The 25,640-nt window shown below is 42.9% G+C and overlaps 1 protein-coding gene across 2 annotated transcripts; it reads right to left on the reverse strand.

The window, feature by feature from the left end:
• Positions 1-4,998: 4,998 nt before the first annotated feature.
• Positions 4,999-25,560, reverse strand: anapc2 (anaphase promoting complex subunit 2). 2 transcript variants are annotated; one of them, XM_056235806.1, is made up of 15 exons: positions 25,425-25,560; positions 25,202-25,278; positions 24,827-25,082; positions 23,306-23,630; positions 21,900-22,032; positions 19,728-19,929; positions 18,585-18,704; positions 18,369-18,486; positions 18,082-18,260; positions 16,953-17,094; positions 9,575-9,650; positions 9,019-9,222; positions 8,057-8,189; positions 5,717-5,958; positions 4,999-5,304 (listed from the first exon to the last, which is right to left on the reverse strand). In XM_056235806.1, the coding sequence occupies exons 2-15, from the start codon at positions 25,265-25,267 to the stop codon at positions 5,092-5,094; spliced, it is 2,409 nt and encodes an 802-aa protein (XP_056091781.1). In that variant the 5' UTR covers positions 25,268-25,278; positions 25,425-25,560; the 3' UTR covers positions 4,999-5,091. The 2 variants fall into 2 exon arrangements, with proteins under 2 accessions (XP_056091781.1, XP_056091772.1); XM_056235797.1 differs by having other exon boundaries at positions 25,202-25,477.
• Positions 25,561-25,640: the final 80 nt, after the last annotated feature.

Consider the following 25,640-nt stretch of genomic DNA (forward strand, 5'->3'; position numbering starts at 1 on the left):
GAACCGCTGCCTCCTTCGGGTGTGCCAGCGGTGCCCGAGTCAGACCCAGAGATGATGGCCATGCTTTCCCGGGCCGCCAACAGGATCGGGCTCGAGTGGAACCCTCCACCGTGTCCCAAGCCCTAGAGGCTGGACGATTGGTATCTCGGGGTGATGCGTGCTGGTTCTCAGCAACCCACCCCAGTACCTTTCTTCCCGGAGGTACATGAGGAGCTCACGGGGATGTGGACTGCCAGAAACCGTGTCAGTGGCTCCTCCTCCCTCACCACCCTTGATGGTGGGGCAGCTAAGGGATACACACGTGTGCCACCAGTGGAGCGGGCCGCTGCAGTGCAGCTGTGCCCTACCTCCACTTGGCGCGGAGAACCGTGTCTTCCTTCCCGGGCCTGTAGGTACTCGTCGGACCTATTCGACGAGGCTTAGAAGGCCTGTGGGGAAGCTGCCTCTGCCATGCACCCCATGGCGTTACTGCAGGTCCATCAGGCCAAGGCACTGAAGGACCTGCACGAGGGTGGTCATGATCCACAAGTTCTTCAAGAACTTCGTGCCGCAACGGACCTCACGCTTCGTGCGACGAAGGTCACTCCGCGGTCAGTGGGTCATGCTATGTCCACCTTGGTGATCCAGGAACACCATCTCTGGCTGTGTCTGGCCAACATGAGGGAGACCGACAAGCTCCGGTTCCTTAACTCCCCTGTGTCCCAGACCGGCCTCTTCGGCGACGCGGTCGAGAACTTCGCCCAGCAGTTCTCGGCTGTACAAAAGCAGACAGAGGCTATCAAATACATCCTGCCGCGGCGGTCAGCTGCTGCCTCTACCCCACCGCCCGCGGCTCCTCAGTCTGCTCGTTGCCGGGGGCGTCCTCCTGTGTCTGCCCCTGCTCCCGCGCCGCAGCAGCAGCCTCCACCTAAATGGCGCCGTGGAGCCAGTCGCAGGCAGGCCGCCCCACCCGTCCAGGCCCCCGCCAAGAAGGGCGGAAAAGCCAGAGGGAAGCGGCCCCAGGATGGACGACCCAGAGATGGATGGGACTGCTCTCCAAGAGACGGTGACCGCACCGCTCCTCCCCCGGAAGAGGGCCGGGAGGAATATCCTTCTGTTTGTGTTCCGCCGCTGGCCTCATAAACCAGCGGTACCCAAATTTTCAATAAAAGAGCAGTATCTCCGAAGAGGGCCCAGAGAGCAGTTGGAGGAGAGAATCCTCACCACTCTCATCCGCCTCTGCTATCGCCAGCGGGCAACAGTGTGCGGTTCGAGAACACCACCGAGCCGCCTCCTGCACCTCCTGCCCCGTGGAAACAGGTAAGTGTTGCAAAGCACAATCAGACCCCGCTACGGGCCGCCTCCCAGCGAGAGCCTCCCGAGCCGCGTCCCTGTGTTCCACCTCGCTGCCCCACACCGGGTACACCTACGGTTCCTTTGGTCCCGCTTGTACGGTCTCTGCGAGCCTGGTTAGCGCTCCCCAGTCCGTCTCGCTGGCTCATTCGCACCATCAGGCTCGGCTATGCGATTCAGTTCGCCCGGCGTCCCCCCAAGTTTCGGGCCATCCATTCCACTACAGTGAGAGCAGCCGATGCCCATGTCTTGCAAGTGGAGATCGCAGTCCTACTGGCGAAGGACGCGATATAGCCGGTCCCTCCAGCTGATATGAGGTCAGGGCCCTACAGTCCCTACTTCATTGTACCCAAGAAAGGTGGTGGGTTACGACTGATCTTGGATCTGCGAGTTTTGAATCGGAGCCTCCACAAGGACCAGATAGTGAACCTGCAAGCGCTGCCCCTAGAGGAGGCAGACCCAGCCCTGGCTTTGCTCTGTCCCCTTCGCGCTCTGCGTATGTACATGGGCAGAACTCAAAGCGTCAGGACCTCAGACTAGCTCTTTGTCTGTTACGGAGGCCAGCAGAAGGGAAAGGCTGTCTCCAAGCAGAGGATGGCCCACTGGATAGTGGATGCCATCGCCTTGGCTTACCATGCACAAGGCGTGCCCTGCCCACTCAGGTTGCATGCACACTCCATGAGAGGTGTTGCATCCTCCTGCGCGCTGGCACGTGGCTCCTTACTAACAGATATCTGTAGAGCTGCGGGCTGGACGACACCTAACACGTTCGCTAGATATAATAGCCTACGTGTAGAGCCGGTCTCCTCCTGTGTGCTCACCCTAAACGTGTAGAAGCACCGAGAGGTCCGGCTATGTCGCCTCTCTAGCGAAATTCCTATTGGTCAGTCATGACCTACGTATCCGTTCCCTCCCTCAGGGAACGAGGGTTACCGTATGTAACCGAGACTTTTTTTTTTAAGGGGCAAGTGAAAGAGAATTTTACTTGCCCGGCCAGACAAGTAGCTTAAAAATCACTAGGGACGCATCGAAACGCGAGAATGATTCTGGTTGTATTAGCTACATTCTATGTGAAATTGATAATGGATAGTGTAACGTTAGGCCTATTTCTGGTAACAAGGTCACACTGCCTTGTCTCTTTGTGAGAGAGACTTTCTTTCGTGGAGAAATCGAAACAAATGAGCTCAATAGCACACAATAATCTCACAGAAGAAACATACTGAGGTAAAAATTTAAAATGTTGAGAAAAGAGAAAAAAAATATATATACTGTATATAACGTATGATAGGCTAGCTAGTTACATATGAGTGCAGTTGCGCCCCTGCTGTTACAGTATACTATTAGCCTGCCTGTCGTCCCTATTATTCTATATACTATGTATATTGTCACTCAGATTTATACTCTGCATTTTATATATCATCAAATAATATAAATTATTTTTATACGTGACAAATGCTATGCATGATCAATTATGAAAAATTGCATTCCTTATAGTGGTTGAAAGCATAATACATTTGCTAATCTGATTTACAGTTTAGATTCAAGTATGGTTTAATGATTCAGTTTTTTTTTTTTATCAAATGGTGGCAGAGAGAAAGTTGCTTCTTTTATGAAACAGTGAGACTAACAATTTGCAACAAAACCAGATAAAATCCCTGTTGAACAGTGAACACTAGAATTGCCATTTCATAAGTTGCCATTAGAGGTCAGACACGTTCATTTGTAACTACAGAAGGAGGACAACTTTTTTTATTTAGTTAAATTACAGACAAGTACAATACAAAAAGTACAAGACAAATACAAGGCATTGAGGTACAGTTCAGAGTATGTAAAACAAAGAATAACAACTAAAATGTAAAAAAAAAAAAAAAAAAAAAGGTGCTATATAATATTATGGCAGTTACATGCATTTGAAAAGCTTTTGTTTTGTTTTGTGATCTCATGTTTGAAAGAGTTTCAACGTTTATTGTGAGATCAATATTATGAAAGGTAATATATGAGGGTTTCTTTTGAGTTATTTTTATTTTATGAATATACAACTTTTTCAAAAGCCTTATTTTTCTGAAAAACAAAATTACATTATTAATCTTTTAATTATTTTGGCAAACAAAAAGGTCATGAGGTTCTAAATTAAGAGTTCTATTTAGGAGGACAACTACCACCAAAAATCTCAAAAATAATAAACCAATCTGAAAAAAGGATCACTATTCCAAAGTCAATGTTCATGGAGGGATTAAACACTTAAAAATACATTTTCATGTTTTAAAGAATTAAAACAGCACCTCTGTGATCCAGAATCAACAAAAACTTTACTGTGTTCCACAGAGCTGGAAACTACAGTGGTTGCCATGAATCCACTTTCATCCAAGGCCAACCCAGATGCATAACCTAGTGTCAAGAGCTCAGTCTTGGACACAGAGCAATGGGAAAAGCAGTTTGATCTGATGATTCAGCTCTCATCCTATTTCATACTGAGTATGTATGTATGTTCTGGGAAAATCAGAAGAGGCCTTCAGTTGACCATCTACTATGCTGCCCCTACAGCATTTCAACCTTCAGGGCAACGTTTGGAGCACAGGGTGCAGAACAGATGTCCACCTTTCTTTCCTCAAAGAACTCAGGGTCCTGGCTGCACTCTGAACATCAAGTAGTGACACAATCCAGCACCAAATTGATATGTAGTTGCAGTTACTTATACTTAGTAGAAATAACATGTAACCCTTTTATGTACAGGAAACATCTTGCACTAAAGGTATAGTTCACCCAAAAATGAAAATTCTGTCATTAATTACTCACCCTCATGTCATTCCAAGCCCGTAAGACTTTAGTGTGATGAAATCTGAGAGCTTTCTGTCCCTCCATTGGCAGCTACACAACTACAATTTTGACGCTTTAAAAAGTTCATAAAGAGATCGTAAAACTAATCCATATGAATTGAGAGGTTTAGTCCAAATTTTCTGAAGAGACAACTGCTTTATATGATGAACAGATTTAATTTAGTCTTTTATTCACATATAAACTTCGATCAGCGAACATGAACAGAAGCTCAACTGAACCTGCTTGACGCACGAGAATGAATCTCATTGGGTCTCGCACGTCAAGTGAACATGCTTGAGCTTCCGTTTACCATGACTGATGTGTGATTTGATGAATGTTTATATGTGAATAAAAGCCTAAATTCAATCTGTTCATCATATAAAGCGATCAAGTCTTTTCAGAAAATTTGGACTAAACCTCTCAATTCATATGGATTCGTTTTACGATCTCTTTATGAACTTTTTGAAGCGTCAACAGTGGTAGTTGTGTAGCTGCCAATTGAGGTACAGAAAGCACTCAGGTTTTATCAAAAAGATCTTCATTTGTGTTCCGAAGATGAACAAAAGTCTTAGGGGTTTGGAACGACATGAGGGCAAGTAAATAATGACAGAACTTTCATTTTTGGGTGAACTATCCATTAAGCAAAAGAGGGACAAAACCAACATAAATGTTTATTTATTTTTTCACTAAACTTTTCCCTCAAATTGTTAGGCTGATAATTTGTATTTAAAAATGTGTAAATCAAATATTTGAATTTGTATTTGAACTTAAAACACAATCTCAAAAGCATTTTCACTAGTGCCCCAGACCCTACTATATTTTACAAACCAAAAAGATTGCAACAAGAGATTACAAACATGTCATAATTTTATTATTTTGCACAATGAACAATTTGTGTCTTTGACATCATCATTTTTCTGGTCTCCGCTTACTAGTTTTTGACTATTGAGTGGTCTTAGGTAGTCTGTAGACACCAGTGGACACAATAAGCTGGTGGGCTCTGACTTTCTTCTGCAGGAAGGCCTGCAGCTCATTCACATCCATCTCAGTGACTCCAGGCCCGGCGGCCACGAACATTCTAAGCATGGAGTGGATCCTCTCCAAAGTCATGCTCTCCAGGTTAGTCAGCATGGCCTGAATGTAGGCCCAGAACAGCTGAGAAACAACAAGGGAAAATAGTTTATCATTAACTTAGCATTACATGCAAGTAAGGCCCTGAGCAGTGTTACATTATTGCGTTAAGACGGTAACATTTTACAATAAGGATCGTTAGTTAACATGAACTAATAATGAACTGCACGTATACAGCATTTATTAATCTTTGTTAATGTTAATTTCAACATTTACTAATACTTTATTAAAATCTTGTTAACATTAGTCAATGCACTGTGAACTAACAATGAACAGCTGTATTTTTTAACTAACGTTAAAAAAAGATGAACAAATACAGTAACACATGGATTGCTAATGGTTGGTTCATGTTAGTTAATACATTAACTAATGTTAACTAATGAACCTTATTGTAAAGTTTTACCGTTATGACAAGTGTTGGAAGTGTATAACTAACCTGTAGTTTCTCTTCTCTCTGTTCAGACTGTGTTGCGGTGTTGGAGTCTCCCTCCTCATCACTGTCTATGAGCATGACACTTCTGTCAGATCTCTCTCTGCAAGAGCTTGTCTCCTGGACAGTATATCGACCTCCGGCTTCCTCCCGCAGCACACCCTGCTGCTGCCACAGCGCCAACTTCCTGCGCACCATCTCTTGAGGTACGCCCAGGATGCCACTCAGCTCTTCCAAGGTCCATGTGCCTAATAAAGAACAACAATCAAGATTATGTCACTTATTGGCGCACTAGGTAGTGCGTATGCGTATGTTCCATCGTCCCGAAGTCGGTGGGAAGTTAAATGGCTGAAATAAGGTCTGTGGTTGACACAAGCTCAAGGTATTTTCACATTTAATTCTACAACATAAAATACATCAGTAATAGCTACTTGTGATTTTTATAAAACCTTTTACTTTTCTTAAAAAAAAGCCATTTGCTAACAAGTGGCTAAATGTGACAACAGATGTTGTTGTGCACATTAAACGTCATCACACCGAACAGGAAAACTGCTAAATATGCTCACTAGTCCGTTTTCAAGTCAAGTCACCTTTATTTATGTATCGCTTTATACAAGACGGATTGTTTCAAAGCGGCATTACAGTGATGACAGGAAAATGATGCATTGTGGGTGTTGTTCAGCTGAAGTCAGTTCTGTGCAACAGGTATGAGCTGCATTTTATTTGTGATCAGCTAATTTCAAGATCAAAGACCACATTAGGAGAGAGAGTGGCATCAGCGAGATAATTTAGTCTCACTACTCACTACTACAACCCGTCTCCATACCGGCATGTTGAGTCCGATCTTCAACCAGGTGGAACTGGATAAATATTGTGAATGTTCTGAACCAGTCTGACTTCTGACCTGTAATGCTGCCTGAATCATAATCATACACTGTTCGTTCGTTGACCAGAAGAGAACTGGCCCCCAATTGAGCCAGGGTTCTCCCAAGGTTTTTCCTTCATTCTGTCACCTGATGAGTTTTGGTTCCTTGCCACCGTCGCCTTTGGCTTTTGGGTTGCTTAGTTGGGGTAACTTAATATTCAGCAATATTATTGATCTGCCTGCATTGACGCCATTATATGAGAACTGAACTGAGCTGGACGATAACATCACTGTTTTCTCCAGAGCGGCTATATATATATATGAACTAAATTAATAACTTTTTTACAACAAAAATGAACTTAACTTAAAGGTAATCACTGAACTTACTTAAAGGTACACTGTGTAGTTTTTTAAAGTAGTTTATTAGCTAAAATCATTGTCTTTATTCATAAATAATTCCTCATTGGTGTAAAATTACCTCTGCCAATGATCTGACTTATCCTCGTAAGCGAAGAATTTCTTATCTTTAATTACATTGGATGGGTAATTACATTCCGCCATCTTGAAAAACTATAATAGCAGAGAGGGACAAAAATCACTAGCCTACCTAAACGCGTTTCCACAACGTGTTTTCATTCAGAGCCAGCGTCACGTGACTGAAACCAGCTGAAACGGACAAGAAGATCAGTGAGAGGCTCTTGTCACTGCCCCGGCAAATTTGAAAGGCTGCACTGCACGGTACTTCATAATGCAGGATCATACTTATGCCGAGCCACAGGAGAAGGAATCCTCGTCGCCAAAAAAGCAACAAATTTCAGGATGCAATGCCAAACTTTCAGTTTGCGCGTCGGATTGCTAAGGCTACTCATCAGCAGCGGACCATATGTGGTGATACGTGTTGCAGTAGCACTGTCATATCTGGCTTCCTAACACGCTCTAACACATTTATTTTTTTACCATTTCAGGAGGAGTAAAATTTACACAACCAGTTGCATTTACACTTGTCCAGTTTTGATTGGAATGAGTCTCATACCCTGAAACGTATGTTTGAGTGATTGGATTTAAATTCATCTCAAATGTGTTTCGGAGGGCATTTACACCTGATCTTTTCATGATCTAATACCTATCCAATCAGAGAAAACCTATGAGGTTAATAGGTGTAAACAGGCCCTGTATTATTCTTCAGCCAAAAAGAAAATTCTATCAGACCTTTTAAAGATTTCAGTGATTAAACACTTTCTGTCCGTTCTTCACACAAAACTGCAGTATGATTATAGAAAGCTTGGAATATTTTGCATATGTCGTACTACTTTTTTTTTATCATTTTTGGAGCTTGACTGCAATAGTTGCTTTTCACTTCATGTAGAAAAACGTAGCCATTTTTACTAAAGTTCTTTTGTGCTCCACAAAAAAAAACCTATACAGGTTTGGAATGACATAAGGGTGAAGAAATTATTTTTGGGTAAACTAATTTTCCACACCTTTGTCCTGGAAGTGTAAAATAATGGCAGCATGGATGGGAGACACTGTGAGGTTTGCGATGGTTCTGTCCTCGAGCTCCACATCCAGCGTAACAGAGCCCAGGTGAGGCTTCCACCTCAGAGTCCTCATGGCCTGCACAACAATAAAGAAAGAAAAAAGAAAAAACAATATATGGCTTAAGATATAATAATAATATTTCTACATTACACTGGAATCATAAAGACAAATCAGGTGATAAATCCTGTATAATCATGACGAACTAAAGAATCGAATCAAACTCTTGGTACTGTGTTGGGTGAACACTTGGGGCCTTATCATACACTTGGAGCAATGTAGCGCCAGGCTCGACACAAGTGTTTTTTGCTAGTTTCAGCCCGACGCAGTTATCATTTTCACATCCGCCATTTGTGTGCCCATGGGCGTGCTGTTCTGAAAACGAGGAGTGTTCAGGCGCATTGTTGGTGCGTTGCTATTTTGAGGCAACTGAAAAAGACTGCGCCATTGACCAACAAAAACCTGGTCTAGACTCTGAAGTCAATGGCGCAGTATTTTTTTTTGTTATTTAAAGGGAGCATTAGTAATATGCGCCTATAGGCGGGTGCACAACGCACGTACACTCTGATTATTACACACACAGGGACACACAGCAGCACACAAACATGCCAAATATTAAAAGATTATTATTGTGTACATAAAGATATGGTGGAATCCAGCTTGTCCCATAGACAAATGTTGTCCCAAACACACCCATTACTCATTAAGAGAATAGGGACCAACCCTTTTAGACCATGACCCAGGTGCGCCACCATTTTTCCCGTCGTTAAAATGGCAAAAGTGGATTCGGACACGCGCTAAGTGCACTTGCGCCATGTGCTTAGATCGTTAAAATGGGGCCCTTGATGTCCAATGTAAAATCTGGGTCCTAAAACAAAACCAGTTGAGAACCACTAGACTGGAGTACCTTGAGTTTCTCAAAGCGGTGTGTGTAGTCCTCCATGGCTTTAGAAGCAACTGCAGGCAGTTCCAACTTCTCCTCCTTCAGCTGGGGCCAGAACTCAGATGAGATGATCATGGCAGACAGCAGTAATGTAGACTGCTCCTCTACAGGAAGACGACTCTCTTCATCTCGGATATTAGTATTGATGCGCCTAGAGTCTGCTACATCCTGCAGAGGAAGACAGACAAGTTCAATATAAATAGCACACGTAATGGAAGTAAATCCCATTGAGGTTCAATTCAATTCAATTCAAATTTATTTGTATAGCGCTTTTCACAATACATATTGTTTCAAAGCAGCTTTACAGAAAGTGCATTTCAGAAATGTACATAGAAGAATACAGTTAGTTAATCATCATGTATTAATTTAGGGCATAACATATCGCCGGCGTTGAGTCGTCTCTTCACAGGCGTCGAGTCGTCTCATCGCAGGTCACATATCATGATAACAAGATGACGGATAACCAAGAGCAGTGGATTTGCGGACCAGAGCTGAGAAGCGAGCGGAGTGGAAAGCATACCTTTAGCATCACCTCGCAATAATGCATGTGGGACTCGCCAAACCTCAGTTTCAGCAGTTCAACGTTGCGAATCTCTCTATAAACACAAACACAGAGAGAATTTAAGGTCATTGTGCAAAAAAATTATAATAGTCTTTTCTTCCCTATTGTGACGTGCTGTATATCTGAGTGAAATGGCTTCTTAAAAAAATAATTACGTGCGTGGATAATTCATTTATAATAAATACTGCAATATTGCATAAAAAAATAAGATTTGTCAATTTTGATTTAAGTAAACAAAAACTGTACATATTAAAAACACGGCACATTCCATTATCTCATTGTCATGGGAATTTTTAATTTTCTCTTGATCATTTGTAGTAGTTCATTATACTATGAAAACATAAAATAACTTTAAGAACTCAAAAGGTCCTCTCCCATCAGAAAAAATTGCATTTTTACTAGGTTGAAATAAGGGTTGTAAAAATGAATCTGTTCCCTAATTATGCAGTTTTCACACAGTTGAATACATTTACATTTATGGAGATTATTTTATACAAAGTGACATACAGTGCATTTAAGGTGTAGGCCTACATTTTTAACAGACCATGTAATTTCCTTGGGAATTTGAACACATGCCACATCCAAGTGATCTGAGGGTGCGGGCACTTCGGTCTTTTCCGGAAAGCACCGGAAGTGATCTCTCGCGCATGTACGTCGGAAAAGACCGAAGCGCCCGCGCCCTCAGATCACTTGGACATGGCTGTGTTTACAAGAGGTAAAAACGATATAAATACTGTTTGTTTTCTCGCTCATTTCGTGTCTTAGGCCATCAATGTGTACTTACATTTACGAGTCATTAAATCATGTTTAATTTGGACTTCTCTGTGCATGCTCTTTGAGGAAGTGACCATAGACCTGCATTATATGACTGACAGACAAGAACGGTTTGACCTAAAAATATTAAAATTGAAACTACTGCGGAAACAAAGACACCTACATCTTGGATGCCCTTGAGGTAAGCTAAAACGTACCAAAAATTAATTTCAAAGTGAACTATCCCTTTAACACTGTGTCACATCACTCCTTTTAATAGTTTGGGAACTGAGGATACTAATTGTTGCAGTTTTGCAAGTGTCTTTTGTCCAATCTCGCCTGATACAAGACCGCTGGTCAACAGTCTGTGGTCGTCAATGTCTGATTCTCCTTTTCATGATTGGCCATACATTTTAAGTAGGAGACAGATCTGGACTTTTATTGTGTAGAGTGTCTAAGAAAGCACTCTGTTGTAACACATGCTGAATAAGGCCTGGCATTGTCTTGCTTCCCAAAAAAGATGTCATCTTGATGCCATTAAATGTACAATCCCAATATATGCCTCCACATCAATGGTACCTTCACACACATGCAAGTCACCCATTCCGTTTGCACTGATGCACCCCATACCATAACAGATATTTGCTTTTGCACCCATCGCTGATGAAAGTCTGGATGGTCCCTTTTGTCTTTAGGACAGAGAACGTCTCGGTTACGTATGGTAACCCTCGTTCCCTGAGGAGGGGACGGAGACGTCTCGTCGGAGGAGTTTCCAACGAATTGGGAACACGCTAGGGAGACCAATTGCCTTCGAGTGAATTAAAACGAGCCAATGAATATTGGCATGCAGGACTTGCATTCCGCGCCCCGCCTGCCAGTGCGGGTATAAAGCGGAAGCGAGCGCACACACATATGCTTTACGCTGAGGAGCCGGACGGTGTCCAGTCCTCCGCGAAGGTACAGCAAGCATGGCGATGAGACGTCTCCGTTCCCTCCTCAGGGAACGAGGGTTATCATACGTAACCGAGACGTTCCCTTTCGTTCGGGAACTCCTACGTCTCGTCGGAGGAGTTTCAAATGAATTGGGATCCCTAATAACACGCCATGGTGCTGGCCCCTTCCAGCGCCCAGCTTAGCTTCCCGCCAAAGCAGTTTCTTAGTTTTCTTTACGGCGGGAGCTAGCTAGGAAGAATCACACTGCTGTTCTGCAAGACGGTGCTAACCCGGAGGGTAGCTGGAACGTGCAAGAAATGGGTCACCGTAGGGAGGCACTGTTAAGGCCACCCAGTCTAATAACAACTCCTACGAGAGGTAATAGACCTGGCGCCGGACGATCCGCCTCGCCTGGTGCCGGAGGGGTGATGGAGGAACTCACGAGGTTAGCCATTTGTTGGGGAACTAACGGAGCAAAATACGCACGTATCCGGCACTACTGGCCGGGAGGAAACAGGTTCAACACGTAAGCTATAAAATCTAGCGAACGTGTTAGGTGTCGCCCAGCCCGCAGCTCTACAGATGTCTGCCAGCGAGGCGCCTTGCGCCAGCGCCCAGGAGGAGGCGACACTCCTAGTGGAGTGTGCCGTCAACCTAGGTGGGCAAGGCACGTCCTGGGACTCATAAGCCCGGAAGATAGCATCCACTAGCCAGTGGGCTAACCTTTGCTTGGAGACAGCCTTCCCCTTCTGCTGGCCTCCGTAACAGACGAAGAGCTGCTTTGAGGTCCTAAAGCTTTGCACTCTGTCCACGTAACAACGTAGAGCGCGTACGGGACAGAGAAAAGCTAGGGCTGGGTCTGCCTCCTCTGGGGGCAGCACTTGCAGGTTCACTACCTGATCTACAAACGGAGTGGTAGGAACCTTGGGCACATATCCGAACCGGGGTCTCAGAGCAACGTGAGAAAGACCCGGTCCGAACTCCAGGCACGATTCGTCGACCGAAAATGCCTGCAGATCCCCTACCCTCTTGAAAGAGGCCAGAGCCAACAGGAGAGCTGTCTTCATAGACAAGATATTTAACTCCGTCGTATTTAAGGGCTTAAAAGGGGCCCTCTGGTGTGCTCTGAGCACTAGAGTTAAGTCCCAAGAGGGTACGGGGTGCGGATTACGAGGCGGATTTAGCCTCCTAGCACCCTTAAGGAATCTGATGACCAGGTCGTGCTTTCCTAATGACTTACCTTCTACTGCATCGTGATGAGCGGCTAATGCGGCAACATACACTTTGAGGGTGGAGGGAGACAGCCTTCGCTCCAACCCATCTTGCAGGAAGGAAAGCACGACTCTGATCGGGCAAGTTCGGGGGTCTTCCCGGTGGGAAGAACACCAATCGACGAACAGGTTCCACTTCAACGCATAGAGGCGCCTCGTAGAGGGGGAATGGGCCAAGGAGGTGTTGTCCTTGGCCCATTCATCAGAGGAATGGGCCAAGGAGGTGTTGTCGCGAGGAGCATAAGTTCTGGGAACCAGGTCTGGTTGGGCCAGTACGGCGCAACTAGCAAGACCTGCTCCTCGTCCTCCCTGACCTTGCACAGAGTCTGTGCGAGAAGGCTCACTGGAAGAAACGCATATTTGCGTTTCCTCCCTGACCTTGCACAGAGTCTGTGCGAGAAGGCTCACTGGGGGAAACGCATATTTGCGAAGGCCCTGGGGCCAGCTGTGCGCCAGTGCATCCGTGCCGAGGGATCCTCCGGTCAGGGAATAAAACAACTGGCAATGGGTCGTGTCCGGAGAGGCAAACAGATCTATCTGAGCGGCTCCAAAGATTCCCCATATCAGCTGAACCGCCTGGGGATGGAGTCGACATTCTCCCGGAAGGGGCGGCTGCCGTGAGAGCTCGTCGGCTGCACAGTTGAGCACACCAGGGATGTGAATGGCCCGAAGCGACCTCAGATGCTTCTGACTCCATAGGATGAGATGGCGGGCAAGTCGCGACATACGACGGGAGCGTAGACCACCTTGATGGTTGATGTACGCAACGGTCGCAGTACTGTCCGTATGGACCAGTACATGCTTGTGCAGAAGCAGCCCTTTGAGGCAGCACAAGGCCAAGCGTACTGGCTGCAACTCTAGGCAGTTGATGTGCCAATGCAGCTGAGGCCCCGTCCACATACCTGAACTGCATGCCCGTTGTACGTGGCCCCCCATCTGTTGGCAGAGGCATCTGTGAAAACCAAACGCTAGCCAGGCTTCGAGAGACCGTACCAACGAGCCGATCCGGACCACCGGCGTACCCGCTGAGGGGCAGCGAGGTGAAAGGCAGGGACCGGACTCCGGAGGCATTGCTGCGGCCAAGAGAGGGGTCTGGGTGTGCGGGGCAACACCTACCCGCTTCTACCGGGGGCAGGCAGCAGGGAAGGCCCGTCTTTCTCTGAGGCGTTCGGCTGCTGGCTGCCCCGAGGCGAAGGAAGGAGGGGAAACGAGGAGCGAGGCCCGAGGGCGTCGAGGCCGTGGCGGTGTCACTGTCATCTGAGCGATGGAAGAGGGGGAAAGGAGTGGCAAGGCATGGGAGCGTCGCTCACTGCAGTCCGCACCTCTTGTGACCCAGAGATGGAAGAAATTGCTCTATTGAAAATGTGGGTACCACTGGACTCCGGGGAGCCAGCGGCGGAACAGAAAATGAACAAAGATTCTCTACCCGGCCCTCCTCCGGGGGAGGGAGAGGTGAGGACACCATCTCCCGGAGAGCAACTTCCTCCAGCTCTGTGTCGCCCGTCTCAGGGCTGCTGAGACAGGTGGCGCCGTCTTCCTGCGAAAGCTAGACGTCACAGTAGAGCTGGCTGTGACATCTATTCCACAGGGGACTGACACCCTTGGCGACAAACAGACTGAGGAGAAACCACGAGTGACTCGGTAGCACATTGGGTCAAGCTCTTGGTCTCCTCAACCTGCTTCTGAACTGTGGAGGGCCACTAAGCACAGTCTCCAACAGTGTCGCCGAAATAGGCAAACCTTGTGAGATAGGAGCACAGAGAAAGCGAACTTTGGCGATGTCTCGCACCTCTGCAAGGTTTAGCCGTGGGACGCTTCTGGACCACCAGTGTGGACATCGTTTGGCCGAGGGCCAGTGCTGTGACTTAAACCATTCTCTCGGTCAGTCACAATGCACAGCTCAATCCCGACTCAGAACTACCCTCGTGTACTGCGTGTTTTGGCCTCACACAGACTTGTAGTGGGGAAGAGGTGGTCTGCCATTAGCAAAGCCACCCCACCACCAAGGGTAATGAGAGAGGAAAAAACTTTCTCTGCAAATTTTGGCATGTTTGGCTTTCCACATTGGCACCATTATGCTTCCATACTGCTAAAGTTTTTTCACACACATCCGGGCAGGCACAGGGGCGGGGCAAGGCGATTACGCGTCGCACAGTGCCCCCAGAGTAGCCCGGGAAGTGTGGCTGTCAAGTCTGAATCTCATTCAGCATGAGTACACACACCATTACAGTGGGAACTCAGCATCATCATTTCCAAAGTGTAACAGCCCTCTCTCCGATGTAGCGATCGACATCTGATCCTCCCCTGGAGCCCTGAATGAAATAGCTGGTCCCTCATGAGAAGGACCAGAAAATCCACCCGAAAGCTGCCAGGCATGCAAAACAGTGAACGTGGCCATAACCTTGATGGCACACGGCACGCTGAGCGCTCAACCCCTCGTGAGAAAGGCAAAACGGTCATGCTCTCATAAGAGCTAGAGGAGTGAGGGGTCCGAGGAGGTGGTCTCGTCAGAGAACGCTCACTGTAATCCTCAGATCACTAATGCTATTAACCAAAGTAGCCCTTTTCCGGTGGCCACCAGAAGAGGAACTAGATCGGGGAATAGGCAAAGGGACTCCACCTCGTTTGAGGCACTTAAGTCTCGACCGCGCATCTAGAGCGCCGAATGACGCGTGCTGGGTTGCCGTGACAACCCGCGTTGTCAGCCGGCAGCTCGACGGCACACGGCACGCTGAGCGGCTAAAGCCTTTACGAGAAAGGGGAGACGAACAACGTGCCGACGGGGTCATGCTCTCATGAGAGAACATAAACCACCCACGAACGCAGTCTCAACTGGCACGTGAAACAGTGATCATGGCCGTCAAATGAGGACAGGAAACGACCGCATCCAGAAACACACGGGTGAAACGTCATCCTGAAAAGGACGCGATCTTCACCCGTGTTGCTCTTTTCACAGAAAACGCTCTCTTATTGTGCTGAAGCACACAGAGATAAACGCGGCAACACAGCGGGGAAACTGCAAGCCCGCTGTGCGCAGTCTGCGCACTCAACTGAATACCAGCTGTGACAACAGCTCTTTGAAAAAAAAGGCAGATCGCGTGAAGCAGCAGCTGGTACCCGGGAGATCGCGAAGATCTCTGAAGCGCCGTCACACCAACACAGAGAGGTCTCGGAGAAAACAGCAGACACGTTGAGCGTGAAGATAATATACCAATCTTGAAGCTCATCCACTCAGAGGACACAACCGGTCGGCTCCGAAGCAAAAAGCATATGTGTGTGCTCTCGCTTCCGCTTTATACCCGCACTGGCAGGCGGGGCGCAGAATGCAAGTCCTACATGCCAATATTCATTGGCTCGTTTTAATTCACTCGAAGGCAATTGGTCTCCCTAGCGGGATCCCAATTCGTTGGAAACTCCTCTGACGAGACGTAAGAGTTCCCGAACGAAAGGGAACTCAATGTCCTTTTTTCCCAAAAACAAGCTGAAATGTGGACTCGTTTGACTGCAGACTGCACTGTGTATTGAGCCCTCTGAGATGAGCTCAGGCCCAGAGAACTCGCCGCCATCTCTGTATTGAACAGATTTATAGATTTCTCCTTGCGTAACAGAGATTCAAGTGGCATTTCTTGATGCAGCAGCAGACTGTTAAGAGACAACGGTTTTCCAAAATACTCCTGAGGCCACGTGGCTATATTTAACAGAGTAGCATGACGGTTTCTCATGTAATGCCGTCTGAGGGCTTAAAGGTCACGCATATTCATCAGAGGTTTCCTGCCTTGCCCAACACAGACTGAAATTTCTCTGGATTCCCTGAATATTTTCACAATATTATGTCTGGCAGAAGGTGAAATACCTAAATACTTTGCAATCTTGCTTTGAGAAATGTGATTTTTGAATTGTTTTACAATTCTCTCATGATATTTGGCACAAAGTGATGAGCCATGACCCATCTTTGCTTGCAAAGACTGAGACGCTCCTTTTACCCTCAAACACAATACCATCCACTATTACCAATTCACATACTTATTGTGGACTGTTTCAAAAGAGTTTAACTTGGATATACTATAAGCTTTTCACTTTAAATTTGCCTCTGTCCCAACTTTTTAGGAGTGTGTTGCATCCATTAAAATCTAAATTTGTTTATATTTACAAAATACAATTAAGTTGTTCAGTGAAAACTTTGGAAAACTTATTTGTGCTTTTGTCAGTTAAATAAAGTTGAAAGAGAATTAACAAATCACAGATTCTTGATTTCATTGCATTTTACACAATGTCACACATTTTCTGCTTTTTTTCAAACCAGTTAAAAAGCTAGTTCAGGAGCATTAAGTAAAGGATTATAGTGGAAGTGGAAACAGAGTATTATATTGGTGGGTTACCTGACTGTGTTGTAGTTGAGCTGATGAAGAAGTCGGTCAGCCAGTACAGTCTTGTACTCATTAATGAAGATCTCTTTACTGCCATAAATGCTGACCAGCAGACTAATAATGTCAGAAGAACGCCGTTTAGAGCCAGTTTTATCTACAGAAAGACAGAGAAAAGAGAGAGAGCTGAAATGTGGACTGCCAGTTAGGACCCATATATCTGTGACTGCAGTTTGTATTGACTTTTCTACACAGGTTGGTGAATTTGAGAAAAAAAATATACTACCATCAATATATTATCATTGCCATGAAACTGCATTTAGCATTACATACTTTAGTTTAGATATTAATATTGTTAAAGTCCCCAAGTGGTAAAAAAAAAAAGACATCAAGCTTTTAATGTTGTTTATATGTCTATGTGGTGTTTTTAATATGCTTAAGTCAACACCATTGCAGAGTATTTTCTCTTTAAAACTGCAGTGAACCAAAGACAGTCTCGAAAACGCGGTTTGAAATCGCTGGTGTTTCTGACGTCACAAACTACCTTGTAACCAATCACGTCAACGTGTGATCGTCAATGAGTGATCGTCAAAGTGTGGATCTCTGAGCTGGTGTGAGTTAGTGGAGACAGGGCTAATTTGCATATTCAAAGAACCGCATATACTTAATGAGGCAATAGTGTAGTTATCCAATGGTGAATTACATTCAAGCAATTACATTTAAATATGTAATTTTGGTGATCAAAGGTGAGTTTTAAGGGATAAAATTGAGGACTTTAATACAATTAATAGTAATTATATATTAATGTATGTTTTTATTCAGAAAAGAATCCTGAAAAAAAAAAAAAAAGATTAGTTTCACAAAAATGTTAAGCAGCAAAGCCGTTTTAAAACATTGATAATACGGTAATAAGAAATGTTTCTAGAGAACCAAATCACCATATTAGAATGCTTTCTGAAGGATCATGTAAATTTAGCTTTGCCCATAAAAGGAATAAATTACATTTCAAAATATTAAAATAGAAAACGTTTTTTTTTTTTTTTAAAGGGTAATAATTATACGGCGTACAGTATATATGTCAATTGTTACTTTCATTTGGGGCTTGAAGTATTCATGTTGGTGTGTGTTGGTGGTTAATACCAACCTGTGAGAGCATCGGTAGGATCTGGAGTCCAGTCCTCTGGATCACTTCCCTCATCTTCACTATCCTGTGTCTCCAAGGTAACAGGGTCAGCTCGAGAAAGCTCATTGGCAAGATCAGAACAACCCTCCGCATCACCTGTCAGACTGCCCACTATCTGGCGCACAGTGTCCTCACGGGTTCTGTAATTTCCAACATTAGAAAAAAAGACTAACCACTTCAGTACTGGACCTGGTTTACAAAAAAGCACAACTTCTTTGAGACAGACGACACCAGTGCAGTTGACAAACCTGAGATACTTGCGAATGGGTTGGCAGGCCACTTGCAAGATGACCATGGAGGGGTCGAGCTCTCTTAGAGCTTTGATGGCTGAGATGTAAACAGTGATAATGTCAGATGTATGGACTCCTGAAGTGGGAAAAGAAAGGTAAAAGCATGGTAAATGTCAGAACATTTTTACACGAGTTTAGTATTCCACGAGTGTGAAAATGGCCTGAATCACCGACCTGGATGCAGCAGTCGTGTTTCAAAGGCTGATTTGAGAGAGGCCAGAAGCTGCTGTCTCTGATTGGTCCTTTCTAGACAGAACTTAAGATCCTCAATGGCGGGAATAGACTCTGGAAAATCTGCAACAATTAAGCAGAGAAAAATACATGAAAACAACTAGGATAAGTGTAGGAGCCAATTAGCGCTCAAATAGGAACCAATCTTTGGTTTCTTAGATGTTACCTGGAAGCACAGACAGTTTTTGACCACATACACATACACTTACGATACCAGTACAAAGTCACGTGTACATGAAGTTTATCTGGAGAACAATGGAGTATGACGGAAATAAACTGAACCCATGGTTTTAACTGCCTACGACATGGACTTTCATGAATCAGACAGAACTTAAGATCCTCAATGGCGGGAATAGACTCTGGAAAATCTGCAACAATTAAGCAGAGAAAAATACATGAAAACAACTAGGATAAGTGTAGGAGCCAATAAGCGCTCAAATAGGAACCAATCTTTGGTTTCTTAGATGTTACCTGGAAGCACAGACAGTTTTTGACCACATACACATACACTTACGATACCAGTACAAAGTCACGTGTACATGAAGTTTATCTGGAGAACAATGGAGTATGACGGAAATAAACTGAACCCATGGTTTTAACTGCCTACGACATGGACTTTCATGAATCAAACAATTAAGGTAAAAGTGCGTCAATTACTCAACCACGGGAAAGCACCTCAGGGGCTTAAAGTTTGGGCTTGGCCTCTATAATAAGATTACATGCAGTATATACGTTTTCCTAGCATTAGCCCCGCTCGTTTGCAGGGTTCGCTTCATCTGAATTACCCGCACACACACATTGGATTTGGCACAGGTTTTACACCGAATGCCCTTCCTGTCTATCACACTCACACACACTCTTATGGCCAATTTGACATGTCTAATCCACCTAACCTGCATGTCTTTGGACTGTGTGGGAGAAAACGGAGCACCTGTAGGAAACTCATGCTGACACAGGTAGAATATGCAAACTCCACACAGAAAAGACTCCTGGCTCAGGCAGGACATTCTTGCTGTGAGGCAACAGTGCTACCCACTGAGAACCCATAACAAGCAGTATGCTACACAAATGGAGTTTCTTTCTCACCTCGTATGATGCTGAAGAGTTCTTCGATCCTCATGTTTACGTAGATACGGCAGAAAAACTGGTGCATATGACAGTGCCAGCGCTGGAGGAGAGCATTGGTTGGCTGACCCGTCTTGCCATCTGTGGTTGTGGCATCATTTTCCACCTCTTCCACCTTACTGGCAAACACCCTGCTCAGCCATCCTAAAACCTGCCCCAACCACTGGAAACACAGTGATTAATAAGGCACTTTAACCTTGAATATTAAAATATAACAAAAGAGCTTGTTTTCACAAATGAAACAAAAAATGACTAAGAACATTTAATACATTTCAGTTGGTAACACTTTACATTCATGTTCTGCAGGTACATACTATGTAACTACAATAGTTAAAATAACTGGTTAAAGTTACTAGTTAATAGCCTTGAACCTGACTTTAACCTATGTACAGTAGTCAACATTTGAAGTAGATCAAAAAAGTTAATCAAAGTTGTCCTAAGACAAGAACGGGTATTGTTCAAAATTCATGTATAACTTTGATGAAAGGTTTTGATCCACTTCAAATGTTGACAAGTGTAGTTACCTATTACGCAGTACTTTGTTAGTAAAGTACACATACAGTTGTGGTCAAAGTTTACATGCACCTTGCAGAATTTGCAAAATGTTAATTATTTTAACACAAGAGGGATCATAAAAAATGCATGTTATTATTGTTTTTATTGAGAACTGTCCTGAATAAGATATTTTTAAGTTTACATATAGTCCACAAGACAATAATTTTTAAAACAATGAATTTATAAAAATGACCCCATTAAAAAGTTTACATACGCTTGATTCTTAAAACGGTGTGTGGTCACCTGGATGATCCACAACTGTTTATCCTGAACAGTTTAACTGCCCACTTTTTTTTTTTTTCAGAAAAATCCTCCAGGTCCGGCAAATTCTTTGGTTTTCCAGCATCTTTTACCCTGCATATTTGAACCCTTTCCAGCAGTGACTGTATGATTTTGAGATCCATCTTTTTCCACTGAGGAAAATTGAGGGACTCAAACACAACTATTAAAAAAAGTAAAAAACATTTACTGATGCTCAAGAAAGAAACACGATGCACTAAGAGCCAGGGGGTGAAAACGTTTTAAATTTGAAGATCAGGATGTATTATACCTATTTTGTCTTCTGGGAAACATCCAAGTATCTTCTGTAGCTTCTGAAGAGTAGTACTAAATGAAAAAATATATAATCTTTAAACAAAATAAATGTTTCATCCTGTTCAAAAGTTTTCAACCCCTGGTTCTTAATGCCATCAGAAAACAAAAACAGTCATGGATCATCTAGGTCAAGACACAGGTCAAGTTCGCAAACTTTTGAAAGGGGTCAAACTTTTTAAAACTATTATTTTGTCTTCTGGACTATATGTAAATATTTTTTATGTAAATATCTCATTCAGGATGTTACTAAATAAAAAAAATGAAAACATTTATGATCCCTCTTATTATGTTAAAATATTTAACTTTTTAGAGATTCTGCAAGGTATATGTAAACTTTTAACAACAACTGTACTTTTAAATAAAGTGCGACTATGATTTTTATGATGTATTGTTTTTTTTAACCAATTGACCATTTTGAATAGATTAGTCTTGAACAAATTAGTCTCTAATTTGTGTGATGGAATAATAAAGCTGAACATTATTTACTTATTAAATCTAGACAAGCACAGCCTTTTAATATTAGTGGTATTTGTTAAATTTGTTGTATTTGCATGACTACTACTGTTCATACTTAAGGTCATGTAGCTGAATATTGAATATTCCCAAACCCTCAATATTAAACTTTAGGTTATAATCCGCATTGTGGTTGAAGAGATCGACTTTGTGGCAGTGAGTTTTGCACAGGAGAGAACCACTAACATTTTCTCTAGAAAATTTATCATGTTTGTTTTCATAACTTTAAAAGTTCAATAGTTTGAGTAATGATTTAAATTAGCACACATCAGGATTTGCACACACTGAAGTCATGTTGGCCAAGGTTTTGTTAACTAATGCACCTCATTTTAAAACTACATGCATCAAGTGACACATTTTGGATTCTTAAAGGAATGTCGATACAAGTTTGAGTATCAACATGGTTAACGTTTCTGTAGATCATATAAAATAAAATATTTTCTGCTGTGTAACTGAATGAAAGTTGTGTACATCATTGAAGTCTGTGAGAAAAGAGCTCTCGTATTCTCCCCTGCAGCGCTGCTCCATCCTCTGCTCTATCAGCTGGTGCAGGATGCTGGTCACGGCCTCAGAGCTCACGCGTTCTAACAGCTGGAGTCTGGACCTGAAATCACCAAACACATTTATTAAGGCGTTATATATCCCAGAACTCTACCTCTGAGTCTGAAACAAACGCCACATTGGTATATGTGACCCTGGATCACAAAACCAGTCACAGTAGCACAGGTCTATTTGTGGCAATAGCCAAAAATACATTGTATGGGTCAAAATTATCGATTTTTCTTTTATGCCAAAAATCATTAGGATATTAAGTAAAGATCATGTTCCATGACGATATTTTGTAAATTTCCTACCGTACATATATAAAACATTTATTTTTGTGAGTGAAAGCAGCACAATCGCAAACATAAATGGACAACTTTAAAGGCGATTTTCTCAATATTTTGATTTTTTTTGCACCCTCAGATTCCAGATTTTCAAATAGTTGTATCTCGGCTAAATATTGTCACATCCTAACAAACCACACATCAATGGAAAGCTTATTTATTCAGCTTTCAGACTATGTATACATCTCAATTTAAAAAAAATTGACCCATGTGACTGGTTTTGTGGTCCAGGGTCACATATTTGGAATTAAAGACAACCATACTACTTTTGAAGTACATATCACAGAATATGCATATTTTCTTTATGTGTGGAATAATGTAACAATGCAATGAGATCAACAAACATACGAATGCCCCTGTATGAATTGTTGTTATATTTATATCATATATGATATAGTTACATAATATCACACAAGCAAGAGTGATGTTTTTCCTGAATCTGAGCATGATTGCAAATGTGCTATTGATTTATACAACAATTCAATAAATAAGTTAATATTGAAAGTTATATTTTAGACAGAATTTTGTTTATAACATAGGTTTTTGCTCAATTTCACCAACAAAAATAGTTTAGAACCAAGCCACAACAGAACCGTTGTGCGACTTCAAGCAACACACAACCGTGTTTCATTACTGAATGATTCTGCTTTTTTTTTAAGTTAAAAAGTCAAAGATTCAATTACCTATTCTTAAAAACAGTCACTTGCTTTAGTCCTGATTAAATCAGCCATTTAAACAAATTGGTTGAATGAAATACCAGAAAATATTGAGATATCATTTTCACACTCCTAATTGAAGGTTCAAAATAATCATATTTATTTCCAGATCATTCCTTTAAACATGATGCCACATAGTAATGTGCCAAATGCAAAAAAAACTATGTAACATACTACAGTGAATACTGAATAATGTTATATAGTGTTTAAAAAAAATACTAGGATGTAGTAAGCATCTGTAGTTGAATCAGAATGGTACTTCTCTTCAACTCACAGTATGTGGCTGAGCTCTTGAAGCTGCTCTAGAGCTTCCTGACACCAACAAAGGTGAAGGAGGGAGGCACAGCCTGGACACAAACCGCCTACATCATGTTCCGCTGAGCCCTCCTCAGCCTCCACAGCTTCCCCTGCCTGACTCATGTGCACAGAGAATGTGCGGCTATAAAACTCCAACACACGCTCCTGCAGCACAGGTGGAGGAGAGAACAGGAGAATGGCACGAACGACAGAGAAGGCTCTCTCAGTCAGACCACGGGCCCCTGGACCACACAGACCCCCACGGCTCTCATCCTGCCATGAGCCCAGTCTCTCAAGACCACCTTGAAAGAAAAAAAAGGGAGAGTACAATTAAAACAGTAGACTCAGGAAACACTGGACAAGTAAAAACTATTCAGATTTCACATTATGGCATTATATCAATGGAAATTAATAACATTACACTCATTAATTCTCAAAATTATTGTAATGCAAAAAACTATATATATATAAGTTGAAAAGTTTTAGATCGGTAAGATTTTTAATGTTTTTAAAAGAAGTCTCTTCTGCTAACCAAGGCTGCATTTATTTGATACATCAAAAACAGTAATATTGTGAAATATTTGTACAATTTAAAATAACTCTTTTCTATTTGAATATACAGTACTGTGCAAAAGTCTTAGGCACGTTAGTATTTCACCCCAAAAAAAGGTTTTAAACCAGTTATTTATATCTTTTGCTGTAGTGTGTCAGTAGGAAATATCAGTTTACATTTCCAAACATTAATTTGCCATTAATTGTAATAATCCGGTGAGATTTTTGTATGCACAAGCAGTCTGACAACAGCCGGTATGATCCACACAGAGATCTGATGTCACCATCATCGAGTCTGTCTGTGATTACAAGTAGAAATTGAAAAAACGGAGACCAAAAGAACCACAGCAACATTTCCAAGACGTTTGAAAAAACCTTCCTGCAAAGCTACCTGAAAAACTATGTGCAAGTGTACCTGGACAAAAGCTGCCTACTAAAGTGCCTAAGACTTTTGCAAAGTACTGTATTTTAAAATGCAATTTATTTCTGTGTTGCCAAAACTGAATTTTCAGCATCATTACTCCAGTCTTTAGTGTAACGTGATCCTTCATCTTCAGAAATCATTCTAATATGCTGATTTGCTGCTCAAGAAACATTTATTATTATCATAGAAAGCTTTTGTAACATTATAAATGTCTTTACTGTCACTTTTGATCAATTTAATGCATCCTTGCTGAATAAAAGTATACATTTCTTTAAATTCTTCCACTTCTGACACCATAATATTAAGTATTATAAATATAATAAAGTAACCTTGATTTTCGGTTGTAATATTCCTGACAGATTTCATAAGTTGCAACCAGCAACAAACAAACAATTTATATAGGCTTGTTTGATGTTTCCTAATAAAAAAAATTTTGTCAATGGGTCAGCAACAATATGCAAACCCTATACTCGTCTAACCCCCAAAACACATAGGCTTCGCTAAAATATAGTTGTGACATACCGAGGAAAGGTTCCAGCTGTTGCAGAAGGTTTCTGAAGGCTTTAAGTAAAGCATTTGCCCTGTCCCTCTCCTGAGACTCTCCCTCTGGCTGCTTGAGCCCCGTCCAGAACTCAGGAGCAACAGATGTAGTCAAACGAACCTGCAGAGTCTCCAGCAGCCAACCCTCCACATACTGACCCAGTCCATGCCCACCTAGCAGGGCCAAGGCATCACAGAGAACCTCATCTGTCAAAGCATTGGTTGACAGAGGAGACACCTAAAGAGACATGGTTAGAAAACAGCTTTTGGCACGCAAATGTACTTCAACAATACAATGCTATAACATGGTCATGTCCAAAATGGTATTTGATACACTGCAGTATATTTACCACTCACCAGTGCAGATGTCACTGTGTCCCAGGCTGCTGACAGTCCCTGTGGCATTGTCTGCACCTCGTTCATTCCAACTCAGACTGTAAACAATAGTCATATATCCTGGGTTAAATGTATATTGTTCGGTGCCGTTACCATACGTGCATAGTCATTTTACCACGAGACTCAAATTTAGTGCCAAAATTATATGATCAAAGCCATTCGAAGGATTGTCAATAGTAATTACACGGCGAAATTGTAGCGCTCTTCTTTAAACTCATGTCGCGCGTCGATGACGACATTGTCGATGCCGGAAGTTGTCTAAAATAGCAATATTGTTCAAAATAATAATAAGATACTTTGACATTGAATAAATGTGGGAGGCGCCCAGTGTATTTGCATTTCATTGTAATTTTAATGTTCTGACAGTATTTGGTTTAATGTAATGATTTTATTTTAAATA

This window comes from Rhinichthys klamathensis, unplaced genomic scaffold, assembly GCF_029890125.1.
Source record: "Rhinichthys klamathensis goyatoka isolate OS25496 unplaced genomic scaffold, OSU_Roscu_1.1 h1tg000019l_1, whole genome shotgun sequence".
NCBI classification, from domain to species: domain Eukaryota; kingdom Metazoa; phylum Chordata; class Actinopteri; order Cypriniformes; family Leuciscidae; genus Rhinichthys; species Rhinichthys klamathensis.